Source organism: Manihot esculenta, chromosome 18 (genome assembly GCF_001659605.2).
Source record: "Manihot esculenta cultivar AM560-2 chromosome 18, M.esculenta_v8, whole genome shotgun sequence".
In the NCBI taxonomy this organism is placed as follows: domain Eukaryota; kingdom Viridiplantae; phylum Streptophyta; class Magnoliopsida; order Malpighiales; family Euphorbiaceae; genus Manihot; species Manihot esculenta.
This window is the reverse complement of record NC_035178.2, coordinates 1,342,272-1,358,687: the sequence shown is the minus strand read 5'-3', so window position 1 is coordinate 1,358,687 and position 16,416 is coordinate 1,342,272. Positions and strand designations below refer to the sequence as shown.

General features: G+C 34.4%; 2 protein-coding genes across 3 annotated transcripts; both read right to left on the bottom strand.

Moving 5' to 3' along the window:
- Positions 1-845: 845 nt before the first annotated feature.
- Positions 846-4,401, bottom strand: LOC110606791 (rac-like GTP-binding protein 5). Its single transcript, XM_043953662.1, has 7 exons — positions 3,896-4,401; positions 2,933-3,020; positions 2,736-2,845; positions 2,570-2,633; positions 1,485-1,549; positions 1,341-1,406; positions 846-1,251 (listed from the first exon to the last, which is right to left on the bottom strand). Exons 1-7 carry the CDS (start codon positions 3,992-3,994, stop codon positions 1,150-1,152), a joined length of 594 nt encoding a protein of 197 aa, XP_043809597.1. The 5' UTR covers positions 3,995-4,401; the 3' UTR covers positions 846-1,149.
- A 2,209-nt stretch (positions 4,402-6,610) lies between these two features.
- LOC110606663 (vacuolar protein sorting-associated protein 35B) lies at positions 6,611-16,091 on the bottom strand. 2 transcript variants are annotated; one of them, XM_043953661.1, is made up of 22 exons: positions 15,864-16,091; positions 15,682-15,778; positions 15,469-15,592; positions 15,186-15,371; positions 14,579-14,666; positions 14,329-14,385; positions 14,137-14,226; positions 13,895-14,017; positions 13,486-13,560; positions 13,357-13,416; positions 12,876-12,992; positions 12,449-12,688; positions 12,304-12,369; positions 12,002-12,091; positions 11,517-11,606; positions 9,452-9,541; positions 8,958-9,026; positions 7,995-8,075; positions 7,786-7,893; positions 7,578-7,681; positions 7,398-7,511; positions 6,611-7,310 (listed from the first exon to the last, which is right to left on the bottom strand). In XM_043953661.1, the coding sequence occupies exons 1-22, from the start codon at positions 15,954-15,956 to the stop codon at positions 7,100-7,102; spliced, it is 2,373 nt and encodes a 790-aa protein (XP_043809596.1). In that variant the 5' UTR covers positions 15,957-16,091; the 3' UTR covers positions 6,611-7,099. The 2 variants fall into 2 exon arrangements, with proteins under 2 accessions (XP_043809596.1, XP_021601272.2); XM_021745580.2 differs by lacking the exons at positions 15,682-15,778; positions 15,864-16,091 and having other exon boundaries at positions 15,186-15,351.
- Between the last annotated feature and the right edge of the window lie 325 nt (positions 16,092-16,416).

Sequence of the window (16,416 nt, the reverse complement as noted above, 5' to 3'; positions counted from 1 at the left end):
AAAACATTGAAATAAATAAGTTTTTCCTGTATATTAATTAAAATATAAAATTTCAAAAGAAAAAAAACATTGAATAATTTTTATGGTCAGAAAGAATTTTAATCAACTACAGCTATATCCGATTTGCAATTGAATTCAATGTCCTGAATTTTGCATCCAATTTCAACATTTATTACTTTGTACCTTATAATCGGTGTGTTAATTTTGACTAACGGGTTCTTACAAACTTGACCAATATTTAATATTACACACATATATGTATATACATACAAGTAACATAATAAAATTCCATAGTTATATCCTTATTTAATAAAAATATCTAAGATAAACGCAAAGTTGTAAATACCATCCAACTTCGATATAACCATGACATGATAATTTCTAATCATCACGCATACGAGTTAATTTGGATGGCTAGATTATTACTGCAGTGGAGCGGACAGAGCAGCTGCTGCCCGTCCCTTGATTTTCTTGGTATTGCAAGTAGGGGGACCCGGTGAGGCATTTTGTATTTACAGAAAATTAATTGAGCACACGATAGCTTCTCTCTTGCATGTGGGTCGCATTAATGGGGTAGATGAGAAACCACCTAACATAAACCCTTTCATGATGTACTCCTCTCTTTATTTGCGCAGAAAATGCATCCGTTATGCCATTCAACTGAAACCAACAATTGTCTCTTCGTCAAGTGTTCAACATATGAAGTCGCTTTCTTCTTCTTCTTGCACAATCGTCAGCCATCATCACATTTATATTTATCAAGTGCTTATGGATTAGCCAACGAAGTACCTTCAGCAGGTCACACACAGAATATCAAGTGCATTAGCCAAAAAAAGCAGCATTCATGTAAGGAACTGTTCTATAATATAAAGGGGCCTTCCAAACATCATGTTAATGCGTGGAAACAATTGTACACATGAAAAAAACAAATGGTTGTTCACGTTTTGGCAAGAAATCCAGTACAATTACAGATTATGAGATAAAACAAACAAAGGATCTGATGCTTTCAGAGAAACTCCCTAGAATGTCAGTCAAGACTATACAACAACATCTCCTGCTTCCTTGTGCGGACATGGAACTGGAAGAGTAACACAGTGATGATAGAAAAGCCAACTTTTCTCTGTCAAGCCTACTCATATTCCTATATCATCACAATATAGAGCAAGCCTTTTGCCCCTTTTTCTTCTTTTTCTTTTGCTTTGGGGGCTGCAGAACCACCTTGATTGCTGCATCAAAAACCGCCTTCACATTCTGCAATCACAACATAACATGCATGCCATGAACGGTGAAAGCTTGATAACAGTTCCTATGGTAGATAAAAACAAAAGAAATATGTATACCTGCTGTGTTTTTGAGCTACACTCAATATAGGCAGGAGCGCCAATAAGTTTTCTTAGCTCCTCTCCCTTCAGATAAAAGAACGACACTAAATTAAATAAGCAGAGGAGGATGGGGAAATAGGAGGGAAAGTTTGTGATCTTTACCTGGGCAGTAGTGATAGGAACTGCACCTGGATGGTCAATGAAGAACTGCTTATCCTCTCGAAGATCTGTGAATGGAGACAGAGTTGCAAGGAAAAAATAACTTGAGAGATTTACTTCATGGAGAGTTCTAGTCCTTGATCGGAAAGGGAAAGAACAATTCACTCATTTGCAGCAATCAAGCATAGCAATAATGTAAAGGAGAAAAATACTACAATACAATGAATAACTGGCACCAACAATTAATGTGATCTAACTTGCATCTTAATTAAATAAGAAAACAGAACAGAACTTCAAATCCTTGAAAGTATAGAATTAGAGCCTCAAAGAGAGTGGCTACAAACAGCACACCAAAACCAAAAAGTTAATGATTTTTTACAACTTAACATCCTCAACTTCAATCACCAAACAACACATCATATGTAAGCATATGCAAATTGCAGAATCAATATAGAAAACATGGACTAGTGCGAACAAACAACCAAGATCGCAATAAGTTGCATATTGGTAGTTTCTCTCATATTAAGAAAAATGCACTAAATGAAAAACTTGCTAGGTAAAAAGGAAAAAAGAGTTTCGGAAGAAAGAGACTAACAAGACAATATCAACAATGAAGGATGCTAACTCTCGGGAATTAGTTTGCTAGTTAAAAGGCTGTAAAAACCTTCTAGAATGCAACGTTGACCATCATCATCAAAATGTGGTGGCAAAAAAGATAATCCATCAAAAATAAAGAAGCAACATTGTCATCCACAATAAGAATATGCATGTCTCGGTCAATGTAAAAATTGAATCCAAACTGCTAAAATAGGATCTGATGTGCCATTCATGTTATTCAACTCAGCTAGGCCTCAATTCCCAACCAACTTGAATCGACTATGTGAACCCTTTTTATCTCTTCTGTTAGGTTTAGGGCCATTACTCCCATGTTTGATCATGCAAATAATTTTTTAGCGCTTCAGGTTCAAGCCCATGTTCCTTTTGGCTCAGAAATCCTATGATAATATCTGAAATGATACAAGGCTAACTACAAACAATTCAAATATATCAATACCATAAAGAAGATGGAATTACAGCTAAGTTATTACCAAGTTTTGTTCCAACAAGAATTACTGGAACCCCAGGTGCATAATGCCTCAGTTCTGGAATCCACTGAAATGGAAAGTCAGAACAATTCATCAGCTCCAGAAACATAAACATATAATTTTACATGAAGTCATCATCTAAAAAGAACAGCTATTGATGAGACATAACCTTTTTCGCAACATTTTCATAGCTAGCTTTGCTGATTAAAGAGAATGCAAGAATAAAGACATCTGCCCCTCGATAGCTCAAAGGTCTTAATCTATTATAGTCTTCCTGACCTGTTCAAATGGGAAGAATAAATCCTAAAGCAATGAATAATTCCTGGTAACAAAGAACGAGGAAGTTTTTAAGGAACTTCAGATTACCAGCAGTATCCCATAGCCCTAAATTGACCGTGCTCCCATCCACAACCACATTTGCACTGAAGTTATCGAAAACAGTTGGCACATAATCCTGTTTTCAATCACAGGAGAGAAAATAAATAGAAATATGGCCAACTTAAGCAAATATTTGGTATCCACAAAATCAGAAGCCGAAAAAAAAAAAGAAGCATTATGGAACACACACCACAGCATAAATAAATAAATAATAAGTTAAAAAAAGTTGGAATCAGATAGTTTGGTGATTTTTTTTTTTGGGGTCAAAAAAGAGTTTGGTGATGAAAACTTAAACAGGTGGCAAGAATCACAACGCCAAATAAAGCATCAAAACAATTTCTTTCTATGCAAACCTTCCTAAAAAAAGGGTGACGAATAATCCCCAACACAGATGATTTCAGGCTTAATTCAAATGAGAACATTAGAAAAAAATCCAGCTCCCCTGGACCCATACTAACTCTGTCCACACCTTTAAAGCTAGAGTTATTGCCCATTAAGCAAACACACACAGTGTTACTCTAGCAGACACACTTGTTACCAGTATAATTTATCGCACCAAGAAGCCAGTACGTGTAAAAATGAACATCATCTAGCTAGCCCTATAATTTCGACTTTAGTGAATTCCACGAGTAACAAATTGAGGTTCAGAACAAGTACTGCGCTCATATAGAATCCATGAGCTCCAACAATTATAAACGCACTAGTAAGAGCTGATCTAAGTTCTAAATACGTTGAAAAACCCAAAATTGAAATTCAAACTAAAATCTTCACTTAATTCATAAATACGTATTAAAAAACTTCTGGCCCGGTAGAGATGGTTACAGGGAAGAACATGGCTTTAAAAAAGAACATTTCAAAATAGAAAAAGAAAGGAACTCTGCAGAAGGGGAATAACCGTAGAAAAAACGAAGAATAATAAAAGAGGGAGAAAGCCAGAAAGAGAGAGAGTACCGTGGGAAAGGTGTTGCTAGTATAGGAAATAAGCATGCAAGTCTTGCCAACAGCGCCGTCGCCGACAGTGACGCACTTAATGAACCTGGAGGCGCTCATTTCCACTGGCCGATCTCTGGGCTTAGTTCTACTAGTAGAAGTATTAGTACCCTGAATTCAATGAGAAAAATGGGTTTGCCTCTCTCAGTGTTAATTCTGATTCTTTGTATTGGAAATAGATTGAAGAGCGATTGTTGGTCATGGACAGGTGAAGCTGAAGAATTGAAAGTACAAAAATGTAGAAAGCAAGAACGAACCCTAAAATAAGAGATTGAAATTAAAAAAAGGAAAAGATTTAAAATTTGAAAAAGGGGAGGAGGCAAGAACCCTAAAAAATTAAAGAGAGGAAGAGAGAAAAAAGAAGGTTTTGGAGGCAAACGGCAATTAAAGGTAAGGGAATGGATGAAGCTGAAGAAGAGTGGCTGACCTATACAACCTTCTGCCAGCTATGTATCTAACCACTCCTTATTATCTTCTTTTAACTTCACACAGCACTTCTGCCTTCTTCATTTTTTTTTTTTTTAAAATTTTTAAATTTTGTTTTTACTGCTAACTATTACAAGACAATGAAGTTTGCCCAATGGGATAAGTAGTAGAATTGTTTTATTTGAATGTACTGATTTTTATTTTTTTTTTGAAGACAATTAATGATAAATATGAAAAATTATTTAAAATATTTTAAAATTAAATAATTGCACAGAAGATGGGCCATCAGAATAAAGTATATACAAGTAAAATAAGGCTAATTAGTCTAAATAATTTAAGTCTCTTTGTTGTTTTATGATTTAATTTGAATTAATAATTTTAATATAATACGGCTAAATTTTCAAAATTGATAGAAAAATTTATCTTAAATTTCATATTTATGATAAATATGTAGATTTCTACTTGATATATAAATAAGCTATATAAATATTTATATTAATTGTTGTTGAACTACTTTAATTAATTATAGTTAGTTAACCATGATGTATATGTAGCATGTTTATATATATTGTGAGACCTGCATATTTATATATAAAATATTATTTGGAACAATAGTTATCTATTTTTTAAAAAATCAACTTGAAATTGAAATGAACAAAATTTAAAAATTTGCATATTATAGCTGAATTAAAATTTTGGATTAAATCGTAAAATAGCATGAAATTTAAAATTTAAGGCAAGTCATTCATAAAATAATAAAAATATAAAATGTCCATATAAAGATTGCTAAATTTAATCTTGTTTATATTTTTTTCTGGAATTGAAGGGGATAATGAGACTTCTGATTAGTCTAAATAATAATATATAATTAGCTGGCATGGCCCTTCTTTTATAACTCTTTTTTACTTAAACACATCCTTATCAACTTTACCAAAAAGAAAACCCTTTTCATGATATATATATATATAAACTCATCCTTTTTTTTTTTTTGAAATGGAACTCATCCTTATCATATAAAGACATACTTTTTTAGTTACAAGAGTTTCTATCCCATAATTAATACTTGTATCAGTTACAAAAATTACTGAATTTGTTGTAAAAATTTACTGCTTGTAGCAGTTATAAAATGCAATACTATGTTGAAGATAAAAAAATATACTTTTTTAGGTACAGTAAAAGAAATTATTGAAATATTAAAATTAATTAAATTTTTAATAACATGAAATCATAGTAAGGAGCATGTCGACGTGAGAGGCATAGGCATGTGTTATTTGATTTCATTTTTTTTATAATAATAATAAGAAAGAAGATGGAATCTAGAGGACGTGCCCATGTGTAATATAGGTGTGTTATTGATAGGAAAATCAGAGGAATTCCTGATGATATTCATTCCACCTCTCAAATTCAAACATGAATGCAATAATGGCACCGCCGTCCAACATGTTATATTTGCTAATTATTATCCTCTGCTCTTTTAAATGGGACAAAATTGATTAAAATAGAATCTCTTTTCCACTTAACAATTGGCGATTTAAAAATAAAACATTATAATAAGAAGGATTTTGATAAGAATTTTTAAGTATTATTTGCAATTCCGACCCCCAGTAATTGCGCAATTAAGTATTTGATAAAAGTAGGTAAATGGAAATCACATGGATAAAGTTTCGTAGAGCCATGTGGCTTTAGGCTTTAGCGTTAGGGTTAGATCATTAGATTAGACCCAACAAACACTCAACAACTTTCTTAATCAAATATCGATTTTAGTTCTCATCTTTTGTATGGACTTTCTGTGTAAGATTCCTCCATTACATCACAACTTTGTTTTTGTTGTTGTTGTTTTGTGTGGGGGTTATTATATGGTTAAAATAATCGATTTGACATTCAAAAAAAAAAAAGAAAAATTAAAGAGGAAGTGAAAATCGAATAGCATGATTTTCTACAATTTTAAACTTATCCAATTTTATTAAATTTAACAGTTACAATTTACTTTTTTTTTTAAAATAAGTTTAATTTTTAATTGAAATAATTAATTCTAAGCTAATTCAATATTTATTTTAATAAGTTTGTTTTTTCACTCATTTAAAACAGACCATGCCCGAGCAACCAACAACAATGTTTATACAACATTTCTGGTGAAGTTAGATGCATAGTGCATATTCTACAAGTTACCTGGAGGCTGAAGTCGAAGATACTTTTGATTTGGGTTTGAGATAGCACAGTAGTTAAAATTTTATACTTTATGCTGAAATCTGAAATGAAATAGGTGTTCATTTAGATCTAATTGAGCATAAATTTGTAGGAATGCCAAAATTACAACATGAACACTTAACAAAATACAAATCCTCTATGCACACACCAGAAATGGAGGAACGCCAATTAAGAGAAACACAAGGACGTCACGCTAAAGCAGGCCAAATAATGATACACCATAATCGACAATATCCCACAGATAATTATCCGATAATCTATACCTAGAATAATGTACAAACTTGATAACTCTGAATTTTAGGAAGGAGGACCAAAATCAAAGGAAAGAAAATTTTAATTTCAAATGGGAGCTTTACTTTCTTGGGTAAACTTTTAATTTCTTCCCAATCAATTGGGAAGTGACGAAAACTAAAAGCTATATATTAGAAAGATTATACAAAGGCCACACTCAGACAATTCCTTCCATGAAACCAAAACGACTCGATTGCATGAGATCTCACATTTACCACACCAATTTAGAAATGACGTACGTCACACCTTGATGGGGTTGTATTTTTCACCCATGACACCACCTTTTTGTTTCTGAAATTGAATGTACCTAAGTGTGCTGGCAAAGAAAGCACTTGCTGCTGGATCAGGGGTAGTAGAATCACTTTGAAGTTCAGTATTGATTAATTCTATCAAGCTCTGGATGGCAGAACTTGTAATCTGTGGATTTGCTTTCTCAAAAAAGTACAGATACCTGAAGCATATGCCAACAAGCCATTATTACAACTCTTGCTAATGGTACGGTATAAGCAGGTTTAATTTACAGGCAAAAACTACTTACTTGTTCAATATTTCTACAAAGAGTATAACTGGTCCACTGCTACCTCTTGTAACAGTGGCCATTTGCTGTGCGGCATTTGCAATCCTCAAGGCACGCTTCAGGCAAAGTAGGACCCTGAAATTAGACAGGATATCAGTAGTTATTAATTGATGCAGGAACGCGAAGATTATTTTTAAGCACCTTTCTCCATCCTTAATGCCATCCTGATCATCAACCCAAAATAGATGTGAACATGCATAAACTGCTCTGCACTGATCAGGTTTCTTCAAAAGCTTTGCAGAGTACTGAGAGAGAGAGAGAGAGAGAGAGAGAGAAGAAGAAGTCATTTAAGGTTTGGAGAAAAGAGAGTTTGGAATAGCAAAGGAATTCTGAAAGAGCGTTATTTTACTCCAGTGGCCTTGTGTGTTAAGGTATCCCTGTTCTCTACACCAAATACGTTCATCCTCTGGAGAGTACCAATAATTAGATGTATTGCAGTCACCTGGGCCTTGGAATCCTGAAAGCCAGGCACACATGGTGTAATTAAACAAATCATGAGGCAAAAATGTCATGGTGTAATTAGATGTAAGCATAAGATAGTGATTCATGAGTAATTACTGCAATTTCTTCTTCATATAGGACAAACGCCTGAGTGAAAAATTCATAAGCCACTGGCTCAAGATCGCAGTCATTTGCAGCCTGATTATCAAAGAACAAAAACAACAGGTATCAAACTTCAGTGATAAATGTCTTCATCAAAACAAAAACCCAAAATGGAAAAAAGAGGAGAAAAATGAACAATAAACTTAGTGTGTCATAGGCTAAATGCTGTAAGAAGTGTTGTTAATTACACAGCCAGTGAGGTTCACAAGTCCAGTCACTCCTCAACCCAGAAATGGCTTGTTAGGTGAAGCCCTAACCGATCTGGAATCTCAGTGGCAGTTACTAAGAATTAACAGAAAGGGAGAGAGAGAAGAGAAGAAAGGGAGGAAAACTAGAGAGAGAAGAGAGGAAAGTAGTTGATTTTATTGATTTCTTGGATGCCTTGAATAGGCTATTCTTTTCGTTTATAACAAAAAACAGCTAGAATAACTGTTCTCATCAATCAACTATTATTTAATTGCCTATTCTTATATCTAGTCCTCTATATGTAACATATTTTTTGTCAGAATTCTATATGGGAGATGGCTTCCCAAACGTAACAGAAGAAATTTCCCATGCATGTCGCAGGGCGTGTGCTAAAGTGAGAGAGTACATGCAGGTGTAAGCTGTTGCAGTGCAGGAAACAGATATATGGGTTAGGTTAGAAAGTAAGCATGCAATGCTTGTTCATGTATTCAGGGGTGGACATGTTTTTGGTATAGGTGTGTGCCATGCAAGAAGGTAGGCTAGCAAGCATGCATATGTGTGCATGGGCATGTCTGTGTTTGTCCAATAGCAGGTCACATCCATGAATCAGCTTGGTGAATTTTGTGTCTCTGAGCATTCACAAGATTAGACGGCTAACAACTATTGAATTCATTTGCTCTTAAACAACTTCACACTCAGTTTTCTCTATAGTAAAGTGAAATCATGACCTACCTCAGCACATTGCAGATACAACCTTAATGCAAGCTCAGGTGACGGAACAGAAGACAGAGCCTCAATGGTCTGATAAAAAACAATATATATTACTAGAACCACCAGGAAGATTAATCGCACTAGTGTTATATCAAGCAAGGAAATATGAGCATAAAACAGAGAGAAATTAGAGGCAAAATGGAAAATTATAAGCAAGGTAAAAATGAAAAGAATCAAACAACATTTATGGCAAGGAAATATAAGTATAAAACAGTGAAAGAAACAATATTTATAGAAAACTGCAAAGAGAAAAGAAACCGAGACAATTTACAAGCATTGTAACTAGTCAGGAACTATATATCCAAAACGACGGGGGGATTTCAGTCCATGCAGAAAATTAAACATGTCATAAATAAAAAGTGTGTTCTCCAGAGGTTCTATTAGTGCTAGAGATATACATCATGAGACAGCCATGACATTGCAACAGCAATAAGAGAAAGCTTAAACAGACTTACCTGATTCAGGAGTTGAAAAATTTTCTTAGGTGTTGCAGGCAGTTCTTCTCCCACTGCATCTCCATCCTGACACAGCAACTTCCTGACCAGCTGCAAGGAACAGACAGAATTCCAAAGAATGATTCAGCTCAGGACGTTATTAATTGCAACTCAAGTAAACATAATAAACCTTTCAACTACTTTTAATTATTCGTTCAAGATAAAGGAACAAAGAAGAGGCACCGGTAAGCAAGAATAATATTAAATAGGGCTATTGGTGGTAAAAATCCTGGCCTTTGCGCAGTTTTACTATTTAATTCTCACCTTCCAATTTTGACAGAATAAGCCAAATTTTATACATTTGTAAAATTTTTATCCAGAATTCAAATTGAAATCGGGGGGAAGTGGGACATCCATGTGGCATGCCACCTAAAATTATTTATTATTATTTTAGATGTTCACATGAAATTAATTGACACATCATGAGAATTTTTAAGCCCCCCTCTTCTGTTTGTCCCAGAAATCAACACCCTGCAGCTCCTACCCATTCTCATTTTCTCCCTCCATCACCAAACCTTGACTCATCTCCACTCTTCATTTCCATTGCCCTCACCTTCACCTTCAATCCCAACTCCTCATCAGGTCACCCAAAACATAGACGTTGCAACACCTCTATCATCTGCATCCACTGCCTAAAGAACTGAGCATTGTAGCACCATCTCCTTCCTCACATTCCCATTAGACCAAAACTAGGGAACCCAACAACTCCTTTCTTCAAAACCCAAATGCACAAGCAAATCCTTAATCCCAACTCCTCCCTTACTTGCACTCCGCAATACCCTTCGAAGACTAGAAATTATACAACCATTCCCATTGCTCCTCTCTATCCCTGAAACTCATTCTCAATGCAATTACAGTGTTCTTCACAATCCATTTCAGCTCCTCGCACTCTATTAGTACTATCAAAGCATACCATTGATTTTACTTGTAGTAGTTCCAGTTCTTCCATTAAAGATTTGTTCGCTTCTTTTCTGTTAATTTTGATTAATTAGCTATTTATTGGATTAATATGTAAATATATCATTAGGTGTCAATTAATTTTTTTGGATACCTAAAATAATAATACATAATTCAAGGTGGCATGCCACATAAATGAGACACACTCCCCTCAACTCAATTGAAATTCTGAATAAAAATTTTCAAAATTTAGCTTATTGTACCAAAATTGAAAGATAAAGATTAAATCACATAACCACAGAAAGATCAGGATTTTTAGTACTAATAGCCCTATTAAATAATAAAACTTGACCAAAATCACAGTCCATAATGAAAAATTAGATGTAGAAATCATTTATCTTTAGAAAATTTTGCATTGTGTAATTCAATGTTGTCCAGGTCCTCTAGGACACCAAGCCATGGACATGCTGAAGGAATAAAATGATCATCACAAAAGAAAACTGTTTTATTTGCAAGAACTGGGATCTTGATAACCTTCAGCCTAAACAATCAAACTTGATCAAAATCACAGTCCCATATTGAAAAACTAGATGTGGAAATAATTTATTGTTAAAAAATTCTCACATTGTGTAATTCAATGTTGTCCAGGACTCCAGGCCATGGACATGCTGCAGGAATAAAATGATCATCACGAAGGAAAACTGTTTTATATACAAGAAGAGAGATCATGATTATCTTCAGCCTCTCTGAAGCACAGAGACATAAATAACAATTTCTCTTTGTTTAAAAAGTTGGATTATGAATATCATGAGTCCTATTTTAGCTATAAAAGGTTTGATTCAGAGAATAGACCCAAGAAATGTCAAATGTGTGCACATGGAAATGATAAGACAAAAGCAGCCTCTTTAATACTGTATTTTTTTAATCTGTTAAAACTATCTGTATTTTTTTAATCTGTTAAAACTATCCATTCTAAAAAAAAGCCTCAAAACTATTCATATAACAGAAACAACGCATACCATCTGGTACTTTGATAGAAGGCTGTACATATAGCCCTAATGGTATCTGTTAACAAGAATACAGTGAAACTGAGAAAAATCCACCAATTTTGGAAAAGTAACAAACATACCCTAAGTGCAGAAAATATGAGAGGAGGAACTGTATAAGGTAAGCGTTTTGGTCCTCCAGTCATTATATGCTTCTTCACAGTACAGATAATCTGGATAGTCAAGTTACAAGATAAGTATCAGTTCACTGAAAAGTGACAAACAGCCTCAGAGAAGAAGACGATACCCATCACACCTAAAGGATAATAAATGTCAGGTCCTAGTGAAAAATAAGTGAAATATCCTTCAAAAGTAGATGAACATTGGATCTTGGAGTTAAAAGAAAACCAGCTTCAGTATTGAAACAACATTTTCATAAGAGGAACTGAACCCAGCTTCTTTTCCTTCGTAATGCTATTTGGTGATAGCTTTTCAGTAGAAGAAAGCAGGACAAAAAATATATAACAAAAATGCTAAATTACAAGATAGAAATATTCTGAGAGATTGAAGTACATTTGACACTAAAGAAGTAATTTACAAGCTGAAATCCTCTAAACCACCAACTTACCTTCAACATTTCCTCCGGCTCTCCATTATAAAGCATATGTATAAGGCGAGCAACAGAATTTTGTTCTTCCTTGAAATCCTCCTCATCAAGCTATTGGTACATACATTACAAAAAAGGTTATCATATTAAAGTAGCTGAGGCAATGGAGATTAAATTCCTTAAGGAAAGAGAAAAATCACAAATGCCTAAGAAGTAAGAAGTATGCAGGACAAAAAGATATCACAAAGCAGGCTCCATAAGAATTATAACCAATCAAATATTCACAATATAAGAATCTACTACAAAGGTCTCTTAATATTCACCTCATCTCCAGTAGTTCCATCCAAATCCTTAATAAGGCCTTTAATCAATTCAAACAGCACCTCAACCTACAAAGAGAGAACAACATCCTTATCACAGTTTCTAGAACCATGTTAGCAATTATTTAAACAAGCATAGATGGTCTACCTTATCGGCACTAGAAATGCAAGTATAATTTTTCATAATGCTTTGAATAATAACCATGGCCATTAGTTTGTTAGTCTCATTATCAAGACGGTCCATAACACGAGGATAATTTGAAAGTGTCAAGGCAGTGACAACATCATTGTACTTCTCTAATGGAGCACTAAGAAGTGCAACAATTTGTTTTGTTGCTCTGCTGTCTTCAAGCTTTGGCTTGCCAGAAAGCTTCTTCACACATGCCCCCTGTAAAAAATTTAATATAAGAATAATATTATCATTAGATCACTGCGATCACAATTCAAAATGTCTGGAACCTCAAGTGGATGCTTCAAATTGTGTATGGTTGATTTGACCATGGTGGAGACAGGTCAAAAGCCAACCATTGATAAAGAAAGTTTATGAACACTGGGATGAGTGGATATTAGCATACCAGCACTTGATCCACATAATCCAGTCGATCAGGATGTACACGGAGTGTAAATGTAAGAAGGGATAGATACAGAGTAACAGCTCCAACAATTGGCATTTCAACATGTGCTTCTGTCACCTGCCATTGAATTAAGGCTATCAACATAACAGAAAATAATTCCAAAATCTCAATTAGACACATCAACCGAAATAATCATGTCACTCCCTTTTGTTACTCAAGTATTTCTGTAGTTCTTGGTTTATGATTTACTGGAAAACTTTGCAACATCAGCTAACTGAAAAGCCAACTTGCATTAGCAGAAGGCTAGTTCAACAACCAATACACCGCCTTCGATTTATCTTTTTTTTTTTTGAAAAATAGCACTGAAGATGAGGATGACAATGCTTAAGGATCTTTGTCCAAGCTTGCACATTGCTTGTATAAACACTACCAGAGCATTGCATTACTTGTATAATTTACTTTTTCTTATAAAAAAATCTACCTTTCCAATGGCGCTGCTCAATTTAGCAAAAGCTTCCACTTGCAGGAACTCAGGTAAAACCTGGAAGAAAGAGCTGGTGAATAAACATGAGAGAGATTGACTTGAGACGGTAGCTCAAAGATGACTCACATCTTCACTTGAAGAAGCATAATTTGATAATCTCTCCATCAATTGTGATAGGACTGTCTTGACATCAACTGTTGGCTGAAAATCCATATAGGGTCAGACAGAAACAATATGGCAATTAGTAGCCTTTGTCAGCATGCACTCAAACTCCACAACACACATGCTAACCAAAAGGATTAGGAGAAGAATAATACAATAGTTATTTTATTAAAATCACATAGCAACTTAACAACAAATTCATTGCATTAAGAATTGTGGAAACAATGCATGATCTACTATGTTATAGGTTCTAAATCAAAACTTAATGATAATGGAGTTATTTTATTTATATACTTTTATAATGACTTAATCAACTACAAATATTCAGGGTCATACTCATATATTATGGAGTCCTTGAAATGGAATAGTGTACCTGAAGCTGAGGGCAAGCACCCAATAATGTGTCAAGAGTCTGCAAGTGGTACTCATCTGGAAAGACCTGAATTATGCAATCCAACAAATAATACTGTGCAAGCTCATCTTTACAGTTGACAACCTGTGTCAGCATATTTTGATGCACATTTGAAATCATCAGATACCACATTGTGCCACCTTAGGTTTCTAAAGAAGGGGGAAAAGAAAGAAATCAATGAGACAAGACCTACATAATCAGACCTGCTCTAAAACTCTAGGAAGAACAGTGTCTCTGTACATTTCAAGGTCCACACCTTCAATCTGACCAAGAACATGGAGATTCTTCCCTACCTAACAAAGAAAAAAAACAAAGGGGATACATGTAATTTCTACATTGGAGAAAATACATCCAATAGAGTGTCTTCAGCAGTAGATATGGATCATCAGAATTACAAGATCACGGAGCTCGCTTCTTTCCTTTTCCTGCTTCTCTCTTACCCGACCAGGTCCCTGCAGACCAGAAAGCCCAATTGAAGGCCTTAACTGAGGATCACCAAAGAGTATGAATAATCACAAGCACCAAAACACCTGCATGGCCAAAAATCATGCTCTCATGATTTGTTTTACCTGTATGGCATGCAAGGCCTATGGTGCTATACATGTCAAAAACATAGTAATAAGAGCCTACTGGTACATGTCAAACCTGATAATGCATCCGAACCCAAAGTTTATTCATCTCAGTAAAATTTTGTAGCACAAATTCTACAGCATCCATGGCTGTGTCAGCATCTCTGCAGAAAAAATATGATTAGATTCAAATGTGCATCCCAATTTTTTTAAAAAAAAAACACTGCTTATCAAATATTATTTGCAAGTCTCAGGATTTAAAACATCAAACTATAACATCTAATGGAAAAATGAAAATTCAAGGTGTATAACATTAGAAAAAGATGCTGATAGAAAGCACTTTAAACCCCTAAGATGAAACCAAAATATGACGTGACAGTGATTATTCTGACTTACCAAACCACATTAGGTCTCAATGTGGCAGCATAAGAAAAGTCAAACAATTTATGGATCAAACCTTATGAGGTGAATTGGAGAAAATTTTAAGCCATTTTAATACTAATAAATAAAATTTTCCTTTAATTATATTTACGATCTGCTTGAGCCACTATCGATCCATGGAAAATTATTTACTGCTAAATTTTATATAGCAAATCCTTTCCAAATTTGAAGCAGTCGATTCCTGATTTTAACCACTATGCCTGAGGGAGAGGAGAAAAGAAAAGAAAAAGAAAAATTCTTACCCTTTATACTCAGAACCAATATCAGGCAATTTATCTCTACTAACTTGAGCAAGGTAACTTCTGAGGAAGAGTCCACGAATTGGATGCTGAACACCGCGACACATTTCCACAAGATCCTTAAGCACATCCTTAGCAGGAGCTTCCTTCGATTTGATATACACTGATCCTACCGTACATAGCAGATACCTGGTAAATATTTCAAGTATTGGTCTCTATTTGTACAAAATTTAGAAAGAAAAGAAGACAGCAAAAGGATTTGCAGCATTGTCGCTATATCACTCACAATCTAGGTAATATATTTCCGGCATGCTGCACTAGCTCATATAAATCAACGACCGAAACACCATGCCTGCTCTCGTCCTTAAAGAATATCTCCAGCCCTCTCAATTCATCGAAAGCTCTCATATCTAAAATCCATAGCATCCAAATGAAATCCAATAACGAAATTGCGAATCAACGAAATCCATAACAACATCAAAAGGAAGTTAGGATTTACAGAGTTCATAGTATCTGTGAGGGGAGAGTTTCGAAGTTCGAAGCTCCGACAGCATCTGAGCAGAGTATTTGAGAGCTTCTCTCAGATTATTAGCGTCCTAAGATTGGGAATTGAAACGAAAATTTAGGGTTTTAGAAAAAGTACACGGAAAAAAAAATGCTGACTTTGAACTGATGAAATACCAAAGCGCGATGCAAGTAGAAGGCGTTGTGTTGAATGGCGGCAATTCCTTCGGCAAGCCATTTCTCTTCGTCCTCAATTCCGGCTAAGATCATATTCTCTATGTGTGTTCTCCTTGACCCTGATAGGTTCAGGAGCTCACAGCACCCGAGCTTCGAAGGGGAATTACGATCTGCTGCCAAGAGTTTTTCGCCTGAACAGAAATTCCAACGACAAAGATCAAGTGTAGTTAAAAGGCAGGGTATTTCCGTCAATATAGTTTGCGTACTTTAAATAATTATTGTAATTTAAATATGATAATGTTCTTTTCTTTTAAATATTTTAATTAAGTATAATGCTTAGCGATTGTACAACTTTTATTAGGAAATTTATTTTCTAAAATGTTTATACTTCTAATTTGAGAAATCACATATTTCATTTTTTAATTTTATTTTTTTAAAAAAATATTAATATATAGTTATGATCATCGCTAATAAAATATTTTAAAAAAATTAATTTAAAATGTTGATTTTTGAAATAAAATATTTTTATGAAATTAAAATATATCATAAAATA

What these genes read in the sequence shown, in the direction of transcription:
- LOC110606663 (XM_043953661.1), bottom strand. Translation starts at nt 15,956, where the DNA reads ATGATCTTAGCCGGAATTGAGGACGAAGAGAAATGGCTTGCCGAAGGA. An exon ending in TGAGCAGCGCCATTGGAAAG is followed by an intron (nt 12,993 to 13,356) that starts GTAGATTTTTTT and finishes ATTCAATGGCAG; the next exon opens with GTGACAGAAGCACATGTTGA. An exon ending in TTTTTCAACTCCTGAATCAG is followed by an intron (nt 9,027 to 9,451) that starts GTAAGTCTGTTT and finishes GTTTTTTATCAG; the next exon opens with ACCATTGAGGCTCTGTCTTC.
- LOC110606791 (XM_043953662.1), bottom strand. Translation starts at nt 3,994, where the DNA reads ATGAGCGCCTCCAGGTTCATTAAGTGCGTCACTGTCGGCGACGGCGCT. An exon ending in CTAGCAACACCTTTCCCACG is followed by an intron (nt 3,021 to 3,895) that starts GTACTCTCTCTC and finishes GATTGAAAACAG; the next exon opens with GATTATGTGCCAACTGTTTT. An exon ending in TCTTGTTGGAACAAAACTTG is followed by an intron (nt 1,550 to 2,569) that starts GTAATAACTTAG and finishes CTCCATTCACAG; the next exon opens with ATCTTCGAGAGGATAAGCAG.